This window comes from Benincasa hispida, chromosome 12 (assembly GCF_009727055.1).
Source record: "Benincasa hispida cultivar B227 chromosome 12, ASM972705v1, whole genome shotgun sequence".
Classification (NCBI taxonomy): Eukaryota; Viridiplantae; Streptophyta; class Magnoliopsida; order Cucurbitales; family Cucurbitaceae; genus Benincasa; species Benincasa hispida.
The window spans coordinates 23,966,931-23,992,517 of record NC_052360.1 but is presented as its reverse complement, the minus strand read 5'-3'; the positions used below and the strand labels follow the sequence as shown (position 1 = coordinate 23,992,517).

The window sequence follows — 25,587 nt, the reverse complement described above, 5'->3', positions numbered from 1 at the left end:
AGCCAGTTGGTTTGTAGCGGAGAGATCGTAAAAGGATATTGTTGCTCTAGAGATGTTGATGAATAAAATAACAATTATTCTTAATATGTTTGTTGCATTCATAGAATACATAATTGTGAACAATCTAAATGACACTAAGATTGTCACAATAAAGGAGAGTAGTAAACTGCTGAGGAACTCCCAAGTCTATAAGTAACCAACGAAGACAAAGTTACTCAAAATTAGCATCAGTAAGCGGGTGATATTCAGATAATGTGCTAGAACATGAGACAACTATTTGTTTCTTACTAAGCCAAAGAAATGATAGAACCCTCAAGTAGAAATAATAGCCTGTTGTGGATCTTCGATCACTAGGATCATCAGCCCAACCAGCATCAAAGTAACCAGATAACACTAGAGATGAATGATAAGAAAACTGTAGTCCATGAGCAATGCCCTTAACATAGCATAGAATACGACATATTGCAATAAAATAGATAGTCCAAGGAGCCTCTATGAATTGACTAACAATATGATGAACTATGTAGGCAATATTTGGGCAGTAACCATTAAGTAAATGAGACTACCAACTAGTTCTCAATACAAAGTAAGATCCTCAAGAGGATTACCACAGTAGAGAGTTAATCAAACATTTGAATCTATTGGTGTTGAGGAAATAGAAAAATAAGTAATGCCACATTGAGCCAATATTGCTTGGGATAAATAATATCCAGTAGTGCAAGATGAAATCTCAAGTCTAAGGAAAGTAATTGAGTGGTTCCAAATTCTTCATCTCAAAGTATTTTCTAAGGTAGCATTGCAAATCGAAGACAGCCTGAGGATCATCACTGTAATAATCATATTATCAACATAAAAAAGAAAAATAATACTATCACGAGGGATCTAACGTGTAAATAGTGATGTATCATGGAGACTAGAAGTAAACTCAAGTTAGGTGGTGAAATTGAATGTGGCAAACTAAGCTCGTGGAGCTTGTTTCAGGCTGTATAAGGCATGTCGAAGAAGACACACGTTCTGAGGTGGAGGAGAAGTACCAAATGGTGGTTTCATATAAATTTTCTCAAATAGAAAGTCGTTAAGAAATGCGTTTAACATCCATCTGAAGAAGGGGTCATTGTTTGGCGGCTGCAACAACCAAAAAACTATGAACATATGTCATTTGAGCAACTGGAGCAAAGATCTCTTTATAATCAATACCATAATCTGATAATAGCCTTTTGCAATAAAACAAGCTTTATAACGTTCAATAAATCCATCAGATTGTGTTTTTCATTTTTTAAATCCACTCCCAACTAATAAGTCTTTTGCTAGAAGATAGATCAATATAATTCCAAGTGTGAATATTTTTTAAGGCTTGATGTTCCTCACTCATTGCTTGTCGCAAAAGAGAGTTAGTATTAGTTTCATGATAAGACAAAGATTCAATTAAAGACATAATAGTGGAAAAACAATGGTAGTCATGAAGATGATGAAACACTTGTGTGAACAACAGGTTTACGATTTTCGAAAAATCATAACGCCAGATTTGCTGAAACGAACGTGAAAAAATGATTCAGATTGTGAGGAGATTTCATAGATCCGGCATATCTAAGCATGAGTAATTCGACAACAAAAAGAAAATGAGAATGGTGAAACCAATCAACAACTGGAGATCTCATTGAAGGATTCGAAACCCGATGCGAAAATAAGTGATCGCCTTTGTGTCAGTGAATTCTTTCTAGAACAAAATTTAAAAATAAAAAAAATAATTAGAGAGAGAGAGAGAGAGAGAAAACACATAATGATAAACAACTTTAAGCATGCTGACCACAAAAAGGTACAGAGAGGAAAGAGAACGTGAGAAACTTACTCTTGATGAAAAACACTTCTTCACGTTCTCTTCTCCCGAAGATCACGAACTCTTCTTCCATGAACACAACAAAGTTATAGCTTCTCTTGGACACCACCACTAAAGCCTTTCTTGGCTATTCTCAAGGTAAGAGTCAAGACGAAGTTGTAGGCTCGTCTACTTAATTTTGATGAGAGAAAGAGATTTGTTTGAAAGATGACTCTTTGAGAAGAAATGTCAAAGTGGAAATCACATTCAACTTTTTGTTTCAAAGAACAAAAACACACTATGTTATGTGAGAGAGAGGGAGGAGGAGTTATCAATAACTCCTCCACTAATACGATGGAAACTTATTTTAATTTACATAAAAACTAGTTTTAATGTAATTAAATTAAAGAATTTTATATTAAAATAAAACATTATATTATTGACATAATATAAATATCACATGTTTTATATTTGAATATTTTTCTCTCTCATTAAACTTTATATTATAATGTATTTGTATACATTATATTAATTACATCTTATACAATTAATTACCTTTAATTAATTTGAACAATTCAAATTAATCCAAAATTAATTTATTCTTATTTAACCCTTATTGAGCTAGTAAGGGATCGAGATGCTATAATGATACGAGATTAATTAATTAAATTAATCAACATTCGTTAATTGTCAGTCACTCCACTAAAAAGACCAACAGCGATTGATAGTTGCACTCGTCACTCTGTAGATATATTTTTGTGTCCATGGATATAACCAATTCACAATAAGTTGACCTTTCACAAATTACTTGTAACTACAGTTGGGTCAAATTATCGTTTTACTCTTGTAATTACATCTAGCTCTAAGTACCACTGATTCCTCTCATAAATAATTAGTTATGGTTCACCTATAAACTAGACCTCTCTCTAGCCAGTGAGAGGATGAGACGTCTCATCATTCAAGATCTGAAATCAGCCCTTAAGGTAACAATTCATCTACTTACCCTATGACTAAGAATGAGTGAATTTTGTCTTGTGTAGCTGCTTTTCCAACTCCCCACTCAAATAAATCCTCAAAATGGTAGACATATTAAGTCGGCGAATCTGATCACTCTTACCCATACAGATCAAAGGACCACCCTCATAGGCAGGAGTTCACAACTCACTAAGGATTAAAGTCAAGTTACCTATGGTCATCTCTTCAAGTAACGGTGTTATAAAAAGAGACTAATCTCATATCTATAGTGTCACTAGGATAAGATACTCAGCTTTATTCATATACTACAGACCATTTAAGTTATTACTTAAATATGATCTGCATGTACGTCAACCACACATATACATGTTTAAGTTACATTAAATAACCTTAGATATTAGTTTATTAGATTTGGAGTAATGCAAACGAAATGTCAAATAAAATAATATTTTATTTTATTAAATAAATAATCCATGTATAAATAATTTATAAAATACGAAACTTACGAGATTTAGAACATCACAATGCTCACGAGTCCCGATGGTGAATGGCAGATCCTGCAGTGACAACAAACGACGGCTGCAATGAAAAATTTAAGATGGTGGAGGACAAATCTGGTGAACAAGGATAGATCTAGAATGGTGAACGGCAGATCAACAACTCTGGTGAGCAAATCAACATTTGAGGATGACTCAAGCAGATCTAATTCTACAACGGCTGTAGAATGTTACTGAAAAAAAAAAAAAAAAACCTAATCATATACAAGAAAACTTATACACAATAGCTAAAGAAAGTACAAAAGAAAAGATATTAAATTGCAGCCATAATTGATGAAATTATAAATTTGAGGCTTAAATCACATTATTACAGTAACATTATTGATGCTACTTATAAAAGGAAAGGGAAAGAATCAAATTATTTACATTTGAGAAATTCAAATGAGATGTTTAATAGTTAGCATAGTGCCATACTATATAGTTCGAAACATGTATTTCAACTTTATAATATCAGTTAGAATGTGTTCTAACCTAGCTGAATGTGTTTCAATATAATCAATTAGGTTCACTAAATGAATGAAAAGGACAAGAAACATATTACAATTGTATGGTGTTTGTTTAAAAGGAAAAGGATTTTAACACCTTCAACCACAAACTTTGACAATCAAATGTTTAATTAGTCGTTCTACTTTTAATAAATTTTAAATTTAGTCTCCCAAAAGTAATTATTATCAAAATTGGTTCAATAATAATAATTTTATGGAATAAAAAATATTACGTGAATATATTTTCAAAAAAAAACTAATATCAGGGAGAAAATTAAAGATTTATTAAAAGTAGAAAGATTAAAATTTGACATTTGAAAATTGAATAAATCTAAAAGTATGATATTTTAACCTTAAAATATGTTAGCATAATTGAAGTTGAGAATGTGATCTCTCAGCCCAGGTTGGTGGGCTGAATCTTGGGCTCTTACAATGTTTATTATGGCCTGCATTGAAAAAGGACCCACACTAAAAGAAAGCCCACCCACTTTAATGCTGAATGTCTGCGAGAAATGCAGACAGTCACCAACATGGGCTTTGAATCACTTTGAATATGGGCCCTCTTGTTCCTCATCTTCCATATAGATTTGGGTAATTACATTGGGTAACATTTTTAGGGATTGCAATTAAATGTATAACAATATTTTAAAAGAATTATAAATATAGAAAAATCTATTAATCATAGATTCTATCACTAATAAACTCCCACTAATTATATGCTCTATCACAGATAGACCCGTACTAATGATATGGTCTATCACTGATAGTCTTTAAAAACAAAATCTAAATTTTTCTATGTCTTCAATTTCTTTTCCACTGTGCTATATCATACTTTAGGCTTGAATGCTATATTTGCAATTGCTCCTCTAAATTTTGTAGGTAGATAGGTCATTTCATAGTAATAATTTTAAAGATGTCCAAATATTTGAAGTATTTCACTAATATATAATTATTTGTTTAATTATTATTTTTTTATTAAATTTAGACTTTCATATAATATAATAAGGAATTAAAATTTCAGAAATGTATATTAAATGGGCATATATTCTAGTTCCTTATTTTGTTAAGATTTTAGGACATTAAGGGATGTTTGGTCCACCAATATGAAAGGAGTTGAGTTGGTATAATATACCAACTCAATGTTTGGCCCACCAATTTTAAACGTTGATGGAGTTGAGTTGGTATATTTTACCAACTCATCCCAATTCACCCAACTCTCCCTTCTTCCAATATTCTCAATGGCTCCACCCATCAGCTATTGTCGGCAACTATCGTTATCACATCTCGGGAACTAACTTCGGGCTCCAATAACCACCTCCAATGACAACTTCGGTGAACAACTCCGGACTCTGAAAAACCACCTCCGATGAAAACGCCGGCAAACAACTTTGTGCTTCAACATCCACCTCCAATTACAACTCCAACGACCAACTCTAGGCTCCAACAACCATCTCTGGTGACAACTCCGATGATCAACTTCGGGCTCTGACAACCACCTCCGATGACAACTTCGATAACCAACTATGGTCTCCACACAACCTTTGCACGACCAACTCCGGCAACCACCTTCGATGACAACTCCAGTGATCCAACTCTGACAACCACTTTCGCACGACCAACTCCAACGACCAATTTCAAAGTCTGACAACCACCTCCGACTACAAACTTCCATGAAAATCATCTTTGATGAGCACCTTCGAGCGAGCAACTCCGACGATCAAATCTTCAATAACAACCTCCAACGACAAACTCTTCGATAACCACCTCCGACGACAAACTCAAGCAACCAACTCTAATGCCACCTTCAAGTGAATAATTTCAGGCTCCAACAACCATCTCTGACTACAAACTCCGGTGTAAATCATCTTCGATGATCAACTTCAACGACCACCTTCGTGCGACAAACTCCAGGCTCCGAAAACCACCTCCAACGACAAACATCAATAACCAACTTCAATACCACCTTCATGCGACCAACTTCAAGCTCCGACAACCACCTCCGATTACAAACTCCAGCGAAAATTATCTTCGATAATCAACTTTGACAACCACTTTCGACTATTATAAGACTGATGACTGTTAAAATATGTTGTAAGGTCGTTGATTATATAAATAATAGTATTTTGTCTACATTGTGCAAAATTTATACATAAAAAATTGTAAAATATATGTTTATTTAATTGAATTCACATATCAAAAGAATGTTAAGAATATTTAGACGAAAAGTAAAGATTGTTAAGAATATTTAAACGAAAAGTATGCATGTAGTTGAAAAGTATGTAACATATAACAAAAAAATTCATAAAATGAAGTTTTTTTTCTTGAAACATTTTCTAGTAAGAATTAGTGAAAATGGAGTTTTGCTCTCTAATGATCCTCTAAAGTTGGAGGAATTGAAAGTGAAATTATTGAAAAAATGTGGTAACATTCCATTGGCTGATGGGGGGAGATTCAATTAAAAAAATTGATGACAGAATAAAAATACAAAGTAACAACAAGAAGAAGAAAAAGAAAAAGATGATAATGAAATTCATGGAGAAAAATTAGGAATAAAATTTTTTTTATTTCTCTTTGATTTTTCATTTTATTTAACCATATTTCTTCAAGAAATGTAATGGTTAATTGTTGTTTATTACAAAAAAATAAATAAATAAAATAAAATAAATAACTTTAAAAATTAAAAGAAAAAATTACAATCCATATTTTATTCAAACAAAAATGGGTAGAATTATTGAATAAAAAAATTTTAAAATAAAAATAGTAATCATAAAAGCAGATTATTTAGAGTTCAAAAAAATTGCACCAGATTCCCAGACATATGAACTCAACTATGCACCCCAAACACAGACATATGAACTCAAATCAAATAACTTTGTACCCCAAACACAGACATATGAACTCCACAAATATATGAAGTTCACAGACATATGAACTCCAGACATCCTATCTTAACTCAGTGTCCCACATAACTCCTAAATATGACCTATGAATAAAATTCCATGTTACATATCTATTTGTTTAATTGTTCATATATTTTGTTGAATTGTCTTGAATGGAGAAGATTTTCCTCTCAAATATTTACATAATTTTACCCAATATCATACGATTCTAGCACATTTTGTTCACATTTTTTATTTTTTTTTATTTTTTATTTTTTTGCACATGGATTGATCATTGTTGAACAATACCATAGAGCCATAGCAAGGGGAAGGCCAGAGAAGATACATTTGAAGTCATTTTGAGCTTATGGGTCATGAGGACTAAAACAAGAGGAGTTTGCACACAAATGCAAGGGTTGAAAAACACTGACCTTAAAATCTCTTGGTGTTAGGATGTGCTTGATTGTTTCTGCTTTTGAATCCAAATTATTATTTAGAACGTTGAGGTTTTGAGTCAAATGCATACATGTTTTATGTTGATAGTTTCTTCTACATTCTTGTTATCTTTAACTCTGTTGGATGTTTTATATTTCAATTAATACTTATGCTTTCTAAGATCATGAGTGTCTAAATTTCATTATTCTAGTGTGATACCTAGTTTATGGATCGTTGATCGATTTAGTTGTATTTCTTAACCTGATTGACATTTTTTTCATTCTAGTTTCTTAATGTTATTGATCATTTGGCCACTAATTAATTGATTCATGCTTATTTTCTTGCTTAGGGAGAAGACCTTAGGCTAGATCTAAATTTTTAGATTATTGTTCAATTATATATAAGAGTGATAGATGAGTAATAGAGGCTAACAACGAAGGTCTTAATGCCACAGCTGTTAGCTAATTGCAAAGAGGTTTGGAATAATATTTTGATGTGAGAAAAGATTGAGCTTGAGAGAGAGTATACTTTGAAATTAGCCTTCCAGATCTGTGTAATTGGTGTTAAATTAGTCTAAGGATTATATTAATCAATTGAGTCCATCAGTACATTAAACGAAATTAGTACTCCATAATATTCTCTTGTGACTAAATTTCTTTGTTATTTTCTTTCATTTCTTTTAATTTTAGTTTCAATAACCATTACATGTGTTCCATTTTCCTAGATAAAATTGAATAGATTTTTGTGATAATTAAGAGATTTATTCACCTCGTCTCCAGAGGGCGATATGCAGTCTTTGACTGTTAGACTTATAACTTGACCCATATGATTGTGAGAGCAATACAAATTACACATGATATATATATATATATATATATATTAACAACGAACTCAACATGTCTTCTCTAGCATGTCTCCTAGATATAATTCATGTGAAGTGTTGTATAAGCTCAAACCACTTTACAATAAGATGTTGAGCTCAAAGCTAGCTCTACATTCCTTCTTTTGGCCAATATAGCTCTGAAAAGGGAAAAGAAGTAAAGGGAAAGATGGTCAAAGATTGTTGAGTGGAAAAGGAGGTGTCATAGGATTTTGAGATCTCAAAAATATAATACAAAATGTATAATTTTAGTCACTTTTCTTTAATTATATTTTTTTTTAGTATATACACAAACATTTGAGATTTAGTTTGTTATTGGTGTGGATGGTTTGATTTCTAGGTCAACTACAACTGTCCAATGATATTAATTTTTACAAATTACTTAAAATATGTTGAGAAAGAGAATAGGAAACTCCTGGACAATTGTGTACCACCTTGAATTGATAAATGTCTATAGAAAGAAACCCATTTATTGAACTTAATGACAAAGGGTATTGTCCTAATTAGCAAAATTAAGTACACAAAAGAATAGAAGAAGAGGAAAAAAAGAAAGAAAGAAAAATCAAACCAACAGAAGTAACAAACCTCAATCACACATCAGACAAATAATACACAATAAAATTCTTTCGAAAATTTTTCAATCAAAAAATTCCCAATTGAACTTGGGCTGAACATGGTTGTTGTTGTTGGCTGCTGCTGTTGCTGGGATTGCAGTTGAAGATGAGGTTGCCACCAATGGTGGCATCGCATCGAATATCTCCCATCTTGTCGTAACAACGGTCTCTGATGTCGATTTCCTTTTGGGCACCAACGACGAATCCCCCATCGACGGTTGCGAATGATGTCCATTGGGCTTCTGACCAGGATGATCGTGGGCTTGGGCTTGGACTTGTTTCGGCCCATCTGAATTCCTCTGCTGTACTTGCATTGGGGTTTGGTTTTCGTTTTTGATCTTCAATATGTCTAAAGTTTCAACATACTTTTGCACCCTTCTTACCTTTGAAATCAAGAATTGTGAAGCCTATTAGTTAACTATTTCTTGCTTTTTTCTTGAGAAAATGAAAGTCAAAGCCAAAGTCAAAGGTACCTGCATTTTCCTCTGTAATTTGACATCTCCATCCCCCATAATTCCGTCCAATTTAAGCAATTGATCCATAAGCAACTCAGTCAAATTCAACACTGTTTTCTCAGCAACTTTCCCACCTTTGCCAATTACTGATTCCAACGCTGAAACCTTTATGATTTGTGAACAAAGATTAATTAAAGATAATGAATTTGAGATGAAAATACTTGTTATATGTCACATGAATCACTTTGACTATATAAACGTTATAACATAAAAAGTTTTGAAATAGAAAAAAAAAAATGTTTACAATTTGCTAGAAGCACTCATAGTCAAACTTAATCTAACAAAATCAATGAAAAGATAGTCATTTTGAAAAGTTTATTTACCCATTAAAATCGCAACTTGTTTTTCTATTTAATTCCTCAGTCAATTAGTTCTTAAATTTTTAAAAAGATAACCAATTTCAGCGTTGTTTAAAGTTTTCACATTTTTATGATAGTCTCCTAAGTCTTTAAACTTTCAAAACGAAATGAACTAAAGAGTACTACTATTCTATCACTCCATACTTACCTTAATTAACTCATGCATGGGTATTTGGTAACCATGTATGTGAAGGTATAATTTGTGATTAGACAATAAAAGCAATAAAAAACTCAATATAGAATAGTATTTTCAGTACGATAGGACACAATTGAATTATAATACACATACATGTAGATACATCAATACACAAATTGAAAGTCATATTATCTATTTATTTAAACAATCAAACGAGGATGCAATGTTCAACTTTTTACCGGTAAGTAAAAAAAATAAGACCACATGAAAATGACTCAGTTATAGAAAATAAAAATAGCCTCAAATTTTATCATTCGTTTTAAACATATCCTTGTAGTAGAAACTCATTAGATTTTCAGTATTCGAGATTCAATTTTCGTTCTAGGTTACCATCATACCATTCTAAATCCTGATTTATTTTGAACAAATTTATACCCAACAATAGATTTTAAAAATATTTCTTAACGATCAGGGGTAATATTGTAATTTTGATAAGAATATCTATAGAGGAGAAGGGATTGTTGAGTATTTGGGGAGTGAAGTTAGAAAGAGAAAAGAAAGAAGAAATACCTGACCAGCAAGTCTATCAACCTCCAAGCTGATTTGGGAAATGGATTTAGAAGCCTTTTCCAATTTGGCATTTTTTCTCATCTCTAGCAATCTTTTCTCTTGGCTAATTGGGTCTTCTAACAGCAATATTTTGGAACGATCCTTAACACCACACATATCTAGAAATGCCTTTGAATCTCTCTCTTTTTCTTTGTATATCAGTTTCTGGTCTTCTTGGTGCAACCCCGTTGCCCCTACCAACATTTTCTTCAATTCTCCTGTGAATTTACCATTTTAACCTTTACCATTTTTTATAATCACAAACTCGATATCAACGTAGATCAACCGACATTAACTTGTACCATCAACTTTGAGATTAGATGTTTGATTTCTCACCTCATATATTGTTAAATTTGAAGTAATTTGCTTCTAGTTCTTCCTTCAATTTTCTTTCTTTTTTTAATAACTCAAAGGATAACTTGTTTTTGTTTTTAAAAATTTGTTAAGAATTTAAATGTTTACACGAGAAATATGAAATCATGAGTAAAAAATGGAGAGAAAACAAGTACAAAGTTTAAAAGTTAATGACTAAAGTCCCAGTTGGTAAATACTTGGGCCTCGTTTATTAGCTATTTTATTTTTTATTTTTGTTTTTTTTAAAACTAAGTCTATAAACACTACTTTTATCTCTAAATTTCTTCTTTTGTTACTTACATATCGATGGTTAATTTTAAAAAGAAACAAAAACTTTTAAAAACTTATTATTGGAATTTGGAATTTGACTAATAATTTAACCATGGTACTCCAGAAAGATACAAATCATTAAAAAAAATATAAAAATTTAGACTTGATTTTCAAAAACTAAAACTAAAAACGAGATAGTTACACCCTGGTTTTTAGTATTTCATTAAAAAAAAATACTTACAAACTTCTCTTTCCCTCTAAATTTCTTAATTTATTGTATACTTTATACCAATATTTCAAAAAAGAACCAAGTTCTGAAAACATAAAAAAATAGTTTTTTTTTTAAGAAAAAAAACATGTTTTTGTTTTTGTAATTTCAACTAAAAATCCATCTCTTTTGTAACTAAAAAAATATTATAAAAAACTGAAATTAAATAAATTTAATTTTCAAAATAAAAAATTAAGTGATTATCAAAGAGACTTAGCCTTAATTAAAAACCTTTTTAAATCAACAAGTAGTAAGCAAACTAATTTTATAAAAAGAGAAAAGAAGGGGAAAAAAAGCAAAAACTAAATAAAGAAAAGAAAAGAAAAAACGCAAGTGTGGGAAATTTACCGAAAGTAGCTTGAGAGTTAATGGAGATTTCATGGTACACCGTCCCGTACTTGACTCGGACTCGTACAATCAGCGGCGCAACCGAGTTTTTCTCCGAGTCAGTTCGTTTCTGTACCAACATTCCACCGGGTCTCATTTCCCAATCCATCGCCCTCGATTCTCCGCCGTTTGTCGGCGCCGCCGGTGGGGCTTTACTAGTCTTCGTTCTCAGCATCTTCCCCCTTCTTTCCCTTCCTTCTGGGTTTCACGATTTACAAATTGAATCCAAAAATGTCAGATCTCCGGCCGCCGGATCTGTCACCAACGGGCTGCAACACCCTGTTTCACCGCCGCCCACTAATTCCAGCATTACACAACACACGAAAAACAGAGGGCCTCTGTTTTTCTTTTCCTTCCCCCACCGCCGAAACAGAGATCTCAGATTTTCCGGGAAAATAAGAACAGGGGTGAAATTTTCTCGAGAAAGTTATGGAAAAAATCAATGTGAAAGGAAAGGACAACCCAGAATAATTTCAAAGCAACAAAGAATTTCTCTGCTCTTTCTCTCTTTCTTTCCTTATTGTTGTTAGCTGAAGAGAGAGAAAGTAGAGAGAGAAAGAGAGAGAAATGAAATAATTTTAAAAGGAGAGTGGGCAGCTAACTTAGCTGTTTGCAGCTTGCTATATAAATACACTCAACTGCAATCATTACAAAATAAAAATTAATTTTATGCATATGAAAAATATTATTTTCTTTTATTAAAAAAAAAAACACATTATTGTGTAATAACTACGCATTTATTTATCACTGGAAAAGCTATTTGTACTCTACCCTTCTCACTAGGTTTTACCACCTAAACTCAAGATAAATCATTACCCAAAAAATTAAAATTTAAAAAACAAATTATTCCTACTATTTACATGAACATTGAATAATGTTTTTTTGTATGGGAGATTTTAAAAATTAGATAAATTTTGAAAATGGTTTATATAAAATAGTAAATTTTAATTTTTTTTTTAACTCATCGCGATTAATAGAAGTCTATCAATATTTATCAATAATAAAAAAAATAATAGAAATTTATCATTGATAGACTTGATAATGGCTAATAGAAATCTATCGGTGATAGAAACTGATAGAAGTCATAAGTATTTGTCAGTATTTTTTTTACTATTTTATAACTAATTTGACATTTTTTCTATCAATAAAATTTTTTTTTTTTTGATACCGTAATTTTAATATGTTTTACTTGTTTTTAAACTCTTAAAATTGTGTTAATTAAATTTGTATGCTCTATAAATATCATAGTAGAGGTTTTAATTTTAAATTTAAAAACTATAATTTTAATATAAGAATTGTGATCAATCCATCTATTTTTACAAGAATGATTGATGTCTTGTCTATTAAACTATGACCAAATTTGTTATTTTTTAATTAATTTATTCATAAAACAAAATAACGAAAATGTAAATCTTACGAAAAGTTAAACAACTAAAACATAGGGAAAAAAATGAGATTTTTTAGTTTACTTTATTTTATAACAAAATAATATTATAATAGTCAATTGACTTTCAAGATATTAGGTCATTGTACATAATTCGTTATTTGTGTAAGTGAGCAAGAGCATAATTGATATATATTATGCGTAAGTGACTAAAAAAAATAATAAATTGTTGTTCTAATCTTACCTTCTATTGTATTCAAAAGTCATTTTACATGTTTTCATGATCATCATTTTAGTAATTATTACATAATTGTTGAAATTTGAATCATTATATTAATCTTACTAGTCAAAATCTTCAATAACAAAGTGGTGTTGATTAAATTGCACTATATTTTAGACCAACTATAATCTTTTTTAAATAATTATAAGAGTGATCTCCAACATAAATAACTTCTATTAAATTATGAATCCAACTTAAACCAACTAAAATATTTATTTAATTAATTCTATTTCATTAAATTTATAATTAGGTGGAAAATAACTTTTCGTCCTTAAACTTTTTTAGAAGTAACAATTTAAATCTCATTTGGTAACTATTTTATTTTAATGGATCAATATCAATAAAAGTAATTAATTAAAACCAACATAACTAAATTAATTGAAATAGTTTAATAGACTATTATATACCTTTTTTAGGGAAAGTAAGAAAGAAAACAAGACTATTATATACTTATCGTACCTAAACAAGATTGTAGTTGATAACATTTAGCATAATAAGGGTTTAATATGGTTGAAAATATCTTTTAAAAAATTAGAATAATTTAAGACATGAATTAGAACACATTTTGTTCAATAATTGATGTAATTATCCCAACCAATAATTATGTCAACCATCAATAAAATAAAAATAAATAGCATTGGCATTTCATATATTGTTATCACAAATATTATATATATAAGTAATTGTTTTTAAATTACTTTTTTAAAAATACAATATTTATAAGATTGTTTTCAAATATACAAAAACGAGCAAATTTATTATAAATATAGCAAAATATCACTATCTACTAGTGATATATATTTATAGATATCTATTAGTTTATGTTTATCACTAATAAATAATGACATTCTACTATATTTAAATATATTTTCAGTAGTTTTGATATTTAAAACAAATTTCCATATTTATAATTAAATTCTTGTTAAAATACTATTTTAGGGTATTTTTGTGTTGATTTTAAGTATTAAATAAGTGTTTATAAATGCAAAAAACTGTTTATAGATACTTAAAAACTCAAACCAAATTGACCCTTAATATCCGTATTTTGTTCTATTCTATTTTACTTCATATATTTTTAATTATCTAAATTTAGTCCGGTACTAGTTTTAATAAATCTTAAATTTATTCAATATTCTTTTGGTAAGTCTTAAAACTACTCCTTTATAATTTTTATAAAAAAATATATAAATAATAGTAGTTTAAAATTAAGAAAAATATTATGTGATTATATTTTCAAAATTTATATAAATGATGCTAGCAGTGACTCATTTTTTTTTATTTATTGAAAAGTTGATAACATAGACTAATTTCAAAATTTATTGAAAATATATAAATTAAATCTAAACATTTCAAAATATATAAAAGAAAATGACGGTCAAAATATAAAGACTAAAATAATATTTTAATCGTAAATAAAAAAATAAAAAAAATAAAGTGTACATAAGAAATATAACTTGAGATAGAAAGTTCACTGAAATTTCCAAAATATAAAAAATTATTTGAAAGTGTGGAGTTATTATTACTTATGAAAAAAATGGCAAAACCCAACCTAAGATAAATAAGTTTCATTCATAGTTTTCAAGTTTTCAATAACACCTCTTGAACTTATAAAATTTTACAATTAAGTTTTTAAATATTGGTGAAGTTACAAACTACAAACAAATTGTGTTACCATTAACCTAATTTTTGAAACTCTAACAAATTTGAAAAACATAACATTGATCATTAAAAATGTTGATTTTTATATCAACTTGCCTTTTCAATTTAAGAAAATGAAAAAAAAATGATGTAAAGAAATTTAGCTTGGTTGTAACAGTTTTAAAATTGAGAGTTTGGTTAGATCAACACCTATGTAATGGTTTGTCCATTTTGCAATGTTTAAATATTTAATTTCAATTTTTTTAATTTAGAGTTTTGACTAATAAAATTAAAAATTAAAAATTCCAAAGTAGGGTTCTAATAAGGATTTTAAAAATGTTTTGTATCGTTTTACGTAAAATTAGAAGTTTAGATGTGTCTATCTATTTAATCCTTAAACTTTAAAAATATTTAATAAATCCGGTAACTTTTTATTATGTATCTAGCAACTTTGTTAATTTTAAAAATTTGGAAAACTCAGTAATTAAAATCTTATTTCACAACTATTTAGATTCCATTTTCATAATTATTTAGTTTTTCTTCTCATTTTTTATTTTTAAAAATTATATTTATAAATACTATTTCTATGGATGAGTTTCTTTGTTTTGTCGTCCACTTTTCACTAATACTTTAAAAAAATTAAGTCAAAATTTGAAAATTAAAAAAATTGTTTTTAAAAAATATTTTTGTTTTTAAAATTTGACCAAAAATTCAATTGTTTCTTTAAGAAATATGGAAACCATGGTATGGAGAATAAAACAAGCATACATTAAAAAAACAAAAATATTGTCAAACGACCCTTAAGGGGCGTTTAAGGTGCTAAGTTAGTTATTATAATTAGTATGGTTAGTTATTGAGATGTAAACTATTTCTGTTTGGACAAGAAATAGTAAACATGTTGAAAAATAGAGAATAGTTGACAAATAGAAAATACTAATAAAGAGAATTTTGAAATAATATTTACTATACTTAATTGAATGTTATAAATAGTTTATACCCTACCACTACTGTTATAGTTGATGCCCAGATATGAAGTAAACTATGATAACTTACTTCACCAACTATTAGTTAATACTCGATTCCTTAGTATTTGGAAATTGTACTTGCCTTTATACAAATGCATGATTTTCATATTTTTATCTAAATATTTGAATTTTTACTCAAATAATTATAAGAAAATAAAATTTAATTAACACGTTTTTTTAGCTCTTAAATTTTAATAAAATTTTAAAAATATTCTTAAAAAAGAAATCGTATAGAACTTAAATGTATAATGTTAAAAACTTAAAAGTTGTGGACTAAAATGGACAAAAACTTGAAATTGGGTAAATTAAATTTGTGAAGCCGCCATAGGCTAAAATGGAAGAAGGGTGAATAAATTGGGGCGCAGAGGGAGGCGGCAAGCCAAATAATTTAGGCGGAGGGAATGTTCTCATGCTTTGAGGTGCACTGGGACAGTACCGTCTATACACTCCATACCTGCCACGTACTCCCCAAACGCTACCTCTGTTTTTTTTTTTTTCTTTTTTTTTTTTTCTTAGATATAATAATTCTAACAATTATGCTCTGAATTTGAACCAAAATTATTAATATCGAAATGTCATTCTCCTTTATTTATTTTTTCCTTTTTAATAATGTCAGTCTCTTTTTTTCTTTTAAATGCAAACTGATTCTATTATGAATATTAAGTTCCATTTAGTTATGATTTTGATTTCGTTTGGTAATTATTTTATTTTTTTGTTTTTTAAAGTTAAGTCTGTAGACATTATTCCACTTCTAAATTTTTTACTTTTTTATCTACTTCTTTTTAATGGTTTCAAAAACCAAGCATTAAACTAAAAAAAAGTGGTTTTTTTCAAAAGTTGTCTTTGTTTTGAAATTTGACTAAGAATTCAATTATTATACTTAAAAAATATGTAAATTAATGTAAAAAATGAGGAGAAAATATACTTAATTTTCAAAAGAACAAAAACAAAAAACAAAAATAGTTACCAAACGAGACCTTCGTTTTTCGTTTTAAATTTCTAAAATTTAAGCCTATTTTTTATCATGATTTTCATCTTTTTTAATTACCATGGTTGAATTTTTAGCTAAATTCCAAAATTCAAAATAAATTTTTAAAAATTATTTTTTAATTTTTAAAATTTGGTTTGGTTTTTTAAATTATTAGTAAAAGATAAATAGCAAATGAAGAAATTTTAAGGTGAAAGTAATGTTTATAGCTTTAAAAAAAATATATAATGATTATCAAACGGGATAATTCACGATTTTCATTTTTTTTAAAAAAAAAATCCCCCATAAACTTTTATTCCATTCTTCGAGTATTGGACTATTTATTCACTGCTAACTAATTATATACGAGCATTTCTCCATTATTCCGTCTTCGTAATTTTTATGTGAAGTTCTGTTTTTATAAATTAATTTTAACTTTGGACTTTTGATTTCATTTTACTTGAAATTTAATTAAATTTGACTAAGTTGTCAAACTAAGTATCCTTTAGTTAACATTTTCCATTTCTTATAAACTTTTTTTTTAAATGTTGGTCATTTATGGTATTGTCGAACTTTTTTTTTTCTTTTTAAAATTAGGTTTAAATATTATTTTGATTATGGTATTTTTCGTGTTTATTTATTTTGGTTCTTATACTTTTAAAATGTTCATTTTATTATTTATTATTTCAATTTTGGTTCATTTTAATCTTTGTACTTTTAAAAAATTGACCATTTTGATCCGTTCATTTCAATTTTACTTCATTTTTAAGGGATCAAAGTTAAAAGTATAAGAAACAAAATAAACATTTTAAAAGTACACGGATCAAAATGAACAAAAATCTAAAATATATAGATTAAAATAGCATTTAAATCTTAAAACTATATTAAGATGCTCTATTTGAGAGAGTATGTATATTTTTTTAATCTAATTTATTAGCTTTGAATTTAAGTTTTTTTTTTTTTTTTTTTTGGGTTAAATTTTGTATGATTTATTGGTTGATTTGTATATAATTTTCTAATTTAGCATTTGAAGATTCTTTTAGAAGAGGAGTTTTCAATTTGAATCTATTTAATTTTGTGATCTAATTTGATGATATAAAAATTGACAGTAGCCACAAATTTAAGAAATACTTCAAATTTCTTTGAATATTAATTTCTTGAGTTATGGTGAAGTTTATAGACATTTAAAATGAATATTAAAGCAACAAAATTTAGTGTTGCTCAATCAATGTCCATAAAATAATAGTGGTATTGAGCAGAACACGTGGCGGAAATGTATTTGGTGGAATGTGACGGTCGGTGAAGTTTATTTTTCTGTTTTTTTCTTTTTCATAAATTATGATTTATTATTTTAAATTTTATTTATTTAATTTTGGGGTCGTTGCCGGCACCAGCAAACAGAGCCTTCAGATTGGTGACCGTTCATTGTCGGTCAGCAGCCACAAGCTTTTCTCTTTTCTTTTTTTCTTTTTTTATTTTCCCATTTCCAATCACACTAACTTCCAAGCGATTCTCTTTTACGAAAAAACCACTAACTTAGAAAATTTGTATATCGAGTGTAGGGTATTTTAGTCTACGTTCAAATGTTTTGTATTTGAGATATAATCATTTTAATCTAGAAATATATTTGGAATACATTTTCAAATGTTTAATTTAAACATTAATCATTTTAGAAGAAATCGAACTGTTTGACAACCACTCAAAATAACTTTTCAAGTATATTTTAATCATTTTATCAAAAGTGTTTAATATAAAAATGAGTTTTTTTTTTTTTTTAAAAAATACATTTTTCTTAAGTCAATTCATATGGGTCTTACACTTATAAAATTTGTATTTGGACTATAAAATATTTTAATTTAGATTCAGAAAGTCTATGTTTGTGTGCTAATTCGTTTGACATGAGTTTTGAAGTATGAGATTAAATTGGCTACTTTGTCTTTCTTTTTGGGATTCTTGGGGTTAATGAATTCGAATAATCGCAAAAGTAGATTTTTTCTTCTTTTTTTTAATCATCTAAGAGACCAAAGTAGGGTTCTATTTTGTTTTCTCTATTTTGGATTTTTTTTCTTTATTATCTATAAATTACTCCCTTATGTATAAATGAATGATTATATAGTGGTCCTATATAAATTTCACCAGGAAATCTTCTCTGGTTCTTGCTGAAGTTTTAGATGTAGTTAATTAATAGTGTGTTTCTGAAGAAGCAGAATTGCATTCCATTTGTGAGATTCTGATGTTGAATTTCCTTCCAAACTCTAAAATGTTGAATTTATTTTCATAAAGTAAATGTATAGTTTCATTTTTTTTTTTCTTCTCAATGTTGTTGATTGGAGCCTATCATTGATAGGTTTTTATCACTGATAGACTTGAAAAATGTTAAATTTATCTTCATGAAAAGTAAGTAAATATATAATTTCTTTGATGTTCTTTTGGTGTTGTTGATTAGTCCCTCGGTGATAGTTTTCTATCACTGATAGACTTGAAGGATGTTGAATTCATTTTTATGAAAAAGTAAGAAAAACTATAATTTCATTATTGTTGTTGTTGTTTTGTTTGGTTGATGCACAATTGCTAGTGTGCTTTAAACTTCAAATGTATTGTTGATTACCATCTATAAGTAATAGAAATAAGCTTCTATCATTAACAGACCTGAAAGCATGTTAAATTTATTTTTCATGAAAGTATGAAAATGTAGTTTCATTGCAGTTTAGTTGTTTAGTTGATAGGCTATTGCTAGAAGTGGTGAAATCTATCGGTGATAGACTTCGTACTTCAAGTCAATCATTTATAAGCTCTATCATTGATAAACTTAAAATGTTTATGTAACGACCCGACTTTTTAAGACTCATACTACGTCATTACTATATGCATGCATAAATCTCAAAATGACTCTCTCATAAATTTTAACTAAAATCAAAAGAATTTTATTCAATAAATAGCTTTTGTAAAATCTAAATAACTGAAATCTTTGGTCAGGGTCCCCTGAAATAAAAATAAATTTCATCAAGCATTATAAATAAAAAATTCAAACAATGGAACTATAAGTTCAAACATCAAGATTGGATTTAAAACATCAAAACATGAAAACATGAGAGGAAGCATATATTTGGTCTTGGCACGGTCATGGATTCCTTTTGTCATTCGTTGGTGAGTCCTTACCTTGCCTAAAAAACATAAGATAACAAAGAATAAATATAAAATACTCCATAAGTAACCCTACAACCAGAGTCAGGCTATGCATTTATATCCAATAAATGTAACTTTCTAGTGAGACATGCAAAAACCTCTACTAATCCTCAATGACCATCTAGTGGATAATTGAATCTGCCCTACCGTAGGTGAGATGTACCCACAAACCTCTGGTGAAACCTCAAAAGAGATTACTAACCTTTGGTGAAGTCTTGAAGGAAATCACAACCTCTGGTGAATTCTAAACGAAACACAAACCTCTAGTGGTTTTCGAATGAAACACAAACCTCTGGTGAAATCCTGAAAGAGATCACTAACCTCTGGTGAAATCCCAATGGAGATCACTAACCTCTTATGAATTCCGAAGGAAACATAAATCTCTTGTGGGTACACGACTATGGGTAGGGGGCAACTATCACTAACATAAATATCATGCAATAAAACCCAAGTCCCACAATCATGGAAATATATCATCATGCTCATACATTCTTATAGCATATCGTAGAAAACGTTGTTCATGCTTATTCATCCTCATAAAATTCTAAATCATGCTCATTCACATAACATGCCTTAAAGCAAACTTATCATTATGGTCATATATTCTCTCTAAACTTATCCCAATGATATCGGCCGTCACAAAGGCAGTTCCAGTAGTAAGATTACTTACCTCGAAATGAAATTCCAAAAGTAATCCAAGAAATCAACCTCTAACAAAAACTTGAATTAATGTCCCAAATGCTTTGTTTACTCCAAACTTGTTCCAAACTTCACTCAAAGATTCAAATCTACATATAACCATAATTTGGGATTTAAAATCCAATTTCTAACATTTATAACTAGTCCAAAAAGTTTCATAGTCTTAATACTCACCAATTATGCACGGCAAAGTTCTGGAACTTGTTGAATAATACACTAATGAGTTTCAAAAACTTGAATCGATGCTCCAAATCTTATGAGTAAATCAAATTTGGCTCAAAATTTGGTGTGTACTAAAGAATCAATCAAGAATTCAAAAGAAAACTCCTCAACAACTCACCAAATTAAAATTTGACAAGCAGCAGTGACTACCGGACACACAACGGCGAACGACTAAAAAAATATGAAAATAATAGAGATTTTTCTCTCTAATTGACCTCCCTATGAAATGAAATGAATGATTTGGAATGAAGTGGATGATTTTATTTTTAGAGAAAAAATAATCCTAATCCTAAATTATTTGGGATTGCATAACTTGAAGTAGTAGATAGATTAGATTTTTTTTTTTTTTGAATATGACACTTTATCTAATTAGGAAATCTATTTTTTAGAAAATCAATAATAGATTAGATCTCCTTTTTGAATAATACATTTTCTCTAACAAGGAAATCCATATTTTAGTTAATTAGAAAATCCATAATCTAATTAATTTGGTAATCCACATTCTAATTGGATTAGAAATTTCACAAACTAACTAAATTATAAATTCCATGATCTAATTAATTTAAATTAAATCCAAATTTCTCTTATCAACTCAATTTAAATTAATTATCTTCTTTAATTTGGATCCAAACTCCAAATTTAAAGAGGACAAAATTTTAAACCACAATTTCCCCTTTTCTTTCTTAAATTTAAAATTTCTTTTAATTTCCAAAATCCTAATTCTTTTCATTTTCTTTATTTTCTAATCTTTATCCAAAATAATCCAAAAACTCCAAATCTCTTATCAAATTAATCTCAAACCAATTAACTTAATTTTGGCTCCAAACCAAAATTAAAGGGAGCATACAATCTAATAGTTTAGGTAAATTACATCCTCCCAAATATTTGATCAATTTTAAAATATGTTTTCCCCTAAGTAAATTAATCTAATTTTTCCTTAAATTGAATTAAAATTCCAATTTTTTATAAATATCTTTTAAATTATCTTGCCTCCCAAATTAAATTTTGATAATTTAATGAAAATTATTTGAAAAATTCGAGATGTTACATTCTTCCCTCCTTAAGAAACTTTCGTCCTTGAAAGTTCATTCCTGGATAAGCTCTGGTACTGGGCTCTCACCTCAACCTCTTGTTCTTAGTTGCCTCCTCGAACAAATGATTCTGCCATAAAACTTTCACTAGTGCTACCTCCTTGTTGATTAAGTCTTCACCTCCCTTGTGAGAATTTGAACAGGCTTCTCCTCATAACCTAGGTTCACATTCAACTGTAATAGTTTGAAGTCCACCACATAGGATGGGTCTGTCATATACTTCCTCAACATCGAGACATGAAAAATATTGTGAACTGTAGAAATAGACTGTGGCAACACCAACCGATAAGCTACAGGCCCAATTCGCTCAAAGACCTCGAAAGATCCAATAAATGGTGGACTTAGTTTTCCCTTCCTACCGAACCTCAAGGAAACTTTCATTGGTATTACTTTAAAAAATATTTTATTACCAACCTCAAATTCCAGATCTTTACACCTAACATCGGCGTAACTTTTTCTGTCTACTCTGAGTTGTTTGCATGCATGCTTTGATCTTCTGTATTGCCTCAATCGTGGTCTGCACTAACTTAAGTCCTAGCAACTTTCATTCTCCAACTTTGTTCTAGTAAACTAGAGACTTGCAATTCTTCCATACATAGCCTCCAAATGGCATCATGCTAGTACTAGTCTGGTGATGATTATTATATGAAAACTCCATCGAATGTAGGTGAGAGTCTCAACTCCCTGAAAATTAAATGCACAAGCGTGCAACATACCCTCCAACGTTTGGTTCAAATGCTCTGTTTGTCCATCGGTCTGTAGATGAAAGGTTATACTGAATTTTAATTGGGTATCTAACACCTTTTAGGAGAATCTTCCAAAAATGGACGTGAAACGAGGGGTCACCATTTAACATAACTGAAACTAGTACATCAATAACTGTGACAACCTCTTCCATATACAACTATGAAACTTAAGGTGCTGAAAATCAATAGTTAACACACTCACTCTGAGAACTACAAAAACTGTTGTGAGCCTAAGAAAGTTTTATTCACTAAAAACATGTATCTGAATCTACCATGCTATCACAGGAAAACTTCATAGATGTGGAGGAGAAACTGGTCATACTATATACTGCGTAATTTGAAGATATGTAATAGAAAAAATCTTGTCAACTAAACATTGCTTCTTCTACGGGAGCCATCAACTATTAAAGTGTTTATTACTACTTTAACAGATGGATAAACAAAGGGTAGTATGAAAAGCGAACTAGTAAAAAAGGGGCAAAAAGAACCTTATAACTTGAGCAATCATCAAGCAATGATAAGTTCACTGATGATAGGTTAAATGTTAATTCCAACATGTTCTGAGATGAACAGACAAGATGAAACGGAAATTTCAAAACTCAAGAGTTGATAGTCATGAAGGTTAGAGATGAAGACGAAAGAGAGACAATGGGAGAAATTTTGTATTTTTAAATGAAGTATAATTCGATAATTTTACTACAACAGAAATAGGTTTTCATGACTCTAAAATTTTTTCATAAAACTAATTTCTTGACTCTATTTTTCAATCCTTGAATCGATTGTCAAGAAAAGTGCATCAATGACACATTTAAAATATTTCATTATTAGTTGTTTTATAACTTTTCGACTTAGTCAACAATAAACAATTATCGACATTTATTACATGTTATGGTATCATTTTCTATATGACAATTTATCATTATAAAAAATGACCCAAAAGTTGACTTTAATGTTATTTAAACATTTATAATGAGATTGAGAAACTGTCACAAAATATGTATAACATAATATATTATAAACTATATGGTATTATAATACCATAGTTATAGAAAATTTTAATAGCATAAAATATGTTCATTAATGCAAAAAAACTTAGCTTAGCAATAATTATCATGTACTCACTTCCTTAAAATCGAAGGTTGATTTTCTCAATCCCGCAATTGTTGTATTTCAAAAAATATATATGTTCTTCAATTAATAAAATATAATTGAGACTCAACCTAATATTTAGTAAGTTATTGTTGCATGATTTCCAACCATGCAAAACCACAAGTTTTTCGTGTCAAGTTTTAATATAGTGATTGAGTTTGAGTATCGTGGGCCATTAAATTAGTTAAGTACCATAACTACTTCTACCTCATTTTTTCTAGAAATTAAACTTTGAAAGTTTTTTATTTAAGAAAAATTGTAATGGATGACAATTTGAATATGCTATTTTGTAGGTGTATCACTCATCTTTGAAAATTTTCAAATATAAATTTCTAATTATGTTTTATGATAGAAAGAGAGAGAAAAATATGGATAGAGAGAGAAAAGAGGCGGCTGGTGGCAGACAGTGGAGGTAAGTAGCGGGGACAGGGAAGGTGGAGGGATGGCTGGTGGTAAACGGTGTGGAGTAATGCTAGTTAGTGAAAGAGAGATTGGAAGTTTTGCGTTTTTGTTTTAAATATCTAATTGTATCATCAATAAACATATCAACTCAGTCAAATGCATCAACAGTATAAACACGTGCATCATTATCAAGTTTATGTTTACCAATAGTATATTAGTTAAGTGTATCAACAATATATTAGTCAAGTGTATCAACAATGTATTAGTCAAGTATATCAACATCATAAAAGAGCACATCATTATTAAGATTATCAGTAGTATATCAATCAAGTATACAAAGTTTATCAATAATATAAACGAGTGAATGATTGAGAAATTTATAGGCAGTTTATTAGTCAAGTGCATCATTACCAAGTATATCATATATATAAGTCAAATGCATCATTACCAAGTATATCATGTATATAAGTCAAGTGTATCAAGTTTATCAACAGTATGAAAGAGTGCATGATTGATAAGTATATTAAGTATATCAGTCAAGCGTATCAAGTATATATTAGTAGTATATTAAGTATATCAAGTATATACCAACAGTGAGGGCATCTATGATATTTACATCTTTTATATGTGAGTTGGGCTTTATTTTTATCATTTTTGCAAACAACAAATACATGAGTTGTAGGTCTAATTAATTTACTTTGTTTTGCCCTTTTTGCAAGTGTCCCACTATTTAAATTATCACTACTCCTACTCCTAATTAAGTGGAGACAACAATTATAGTTAAAGTTGCATATAAGATTCATGCAATAGAATAATAAACTTAATCAATCAGAAGACTACTTTTATCATGCAACACAAATAAGCCAAGAAGTTACTATTATTATTAACATCCTCTTTCGAGCTTAGTTAGTTCTCTTACTTAGAGTTAAAACCTAATGTTCCTGTATGATTTTTAGAGGCAAGTAGTGAAGGAACTCTTGTCCAAGAGTACCTCTGAGTGGAAGCAAGATCGTTCTAAACACATTGTGACAGAATTAACGCATTCACAATCAAACAGACTAGTTATGCAATATACAACAAATTACAGGCATGCTTTCAAACTTAAACGACAAAGAGAACGAAATATATACCAGTTGAAAAACCCTTCTTCACAGAAAAACTCGTTCTCGTACAAGGACTGCTCCTCTCGCTCTTGCTGGGAATGTCCAAGCAAGTTGTCCACCAAATCATGGTCGTCTAGCCACGAACGACCTCCTCAC

General features: G+C 29.2%; 1 protein-coding gene across 1 annotated transcript; it reads right to left on the bottom strand.

Annotated features, from left to right (window-relative positions):
* Nucleotides 1-8,455: 8,455 nt before the first annotated feature.
* On the bottom strand, nucleotides 8,456-12,145 carry LOC120067327 (BAG family molecular chaperone regulator 3-like). The gene is made up of 4 exons (XM_039018892.1): nucleotides 11,501-12,145; nucleotides 10,222-10,478; nucleotides 9,115-9,261; nucleotides 8,456-9,024 (listed from the first exon to the last, which is right to left on the bottom strand). Exons 1-4 carry the CDS (start codon nucleotides 11,712-11,714, stop codon nucleotides 8,665-8,667), a joined length of 978 nt encoding a protein of 325 aa, XP_038874820.1. The 5' UTR covers nucleotides 11,715-12,145; the 3' UTR covers nucleotides 8,456-8,664.
* Between the last annotated feature and the right edge of the window lie 13,442 nt (nucleotides 12,146-25,587).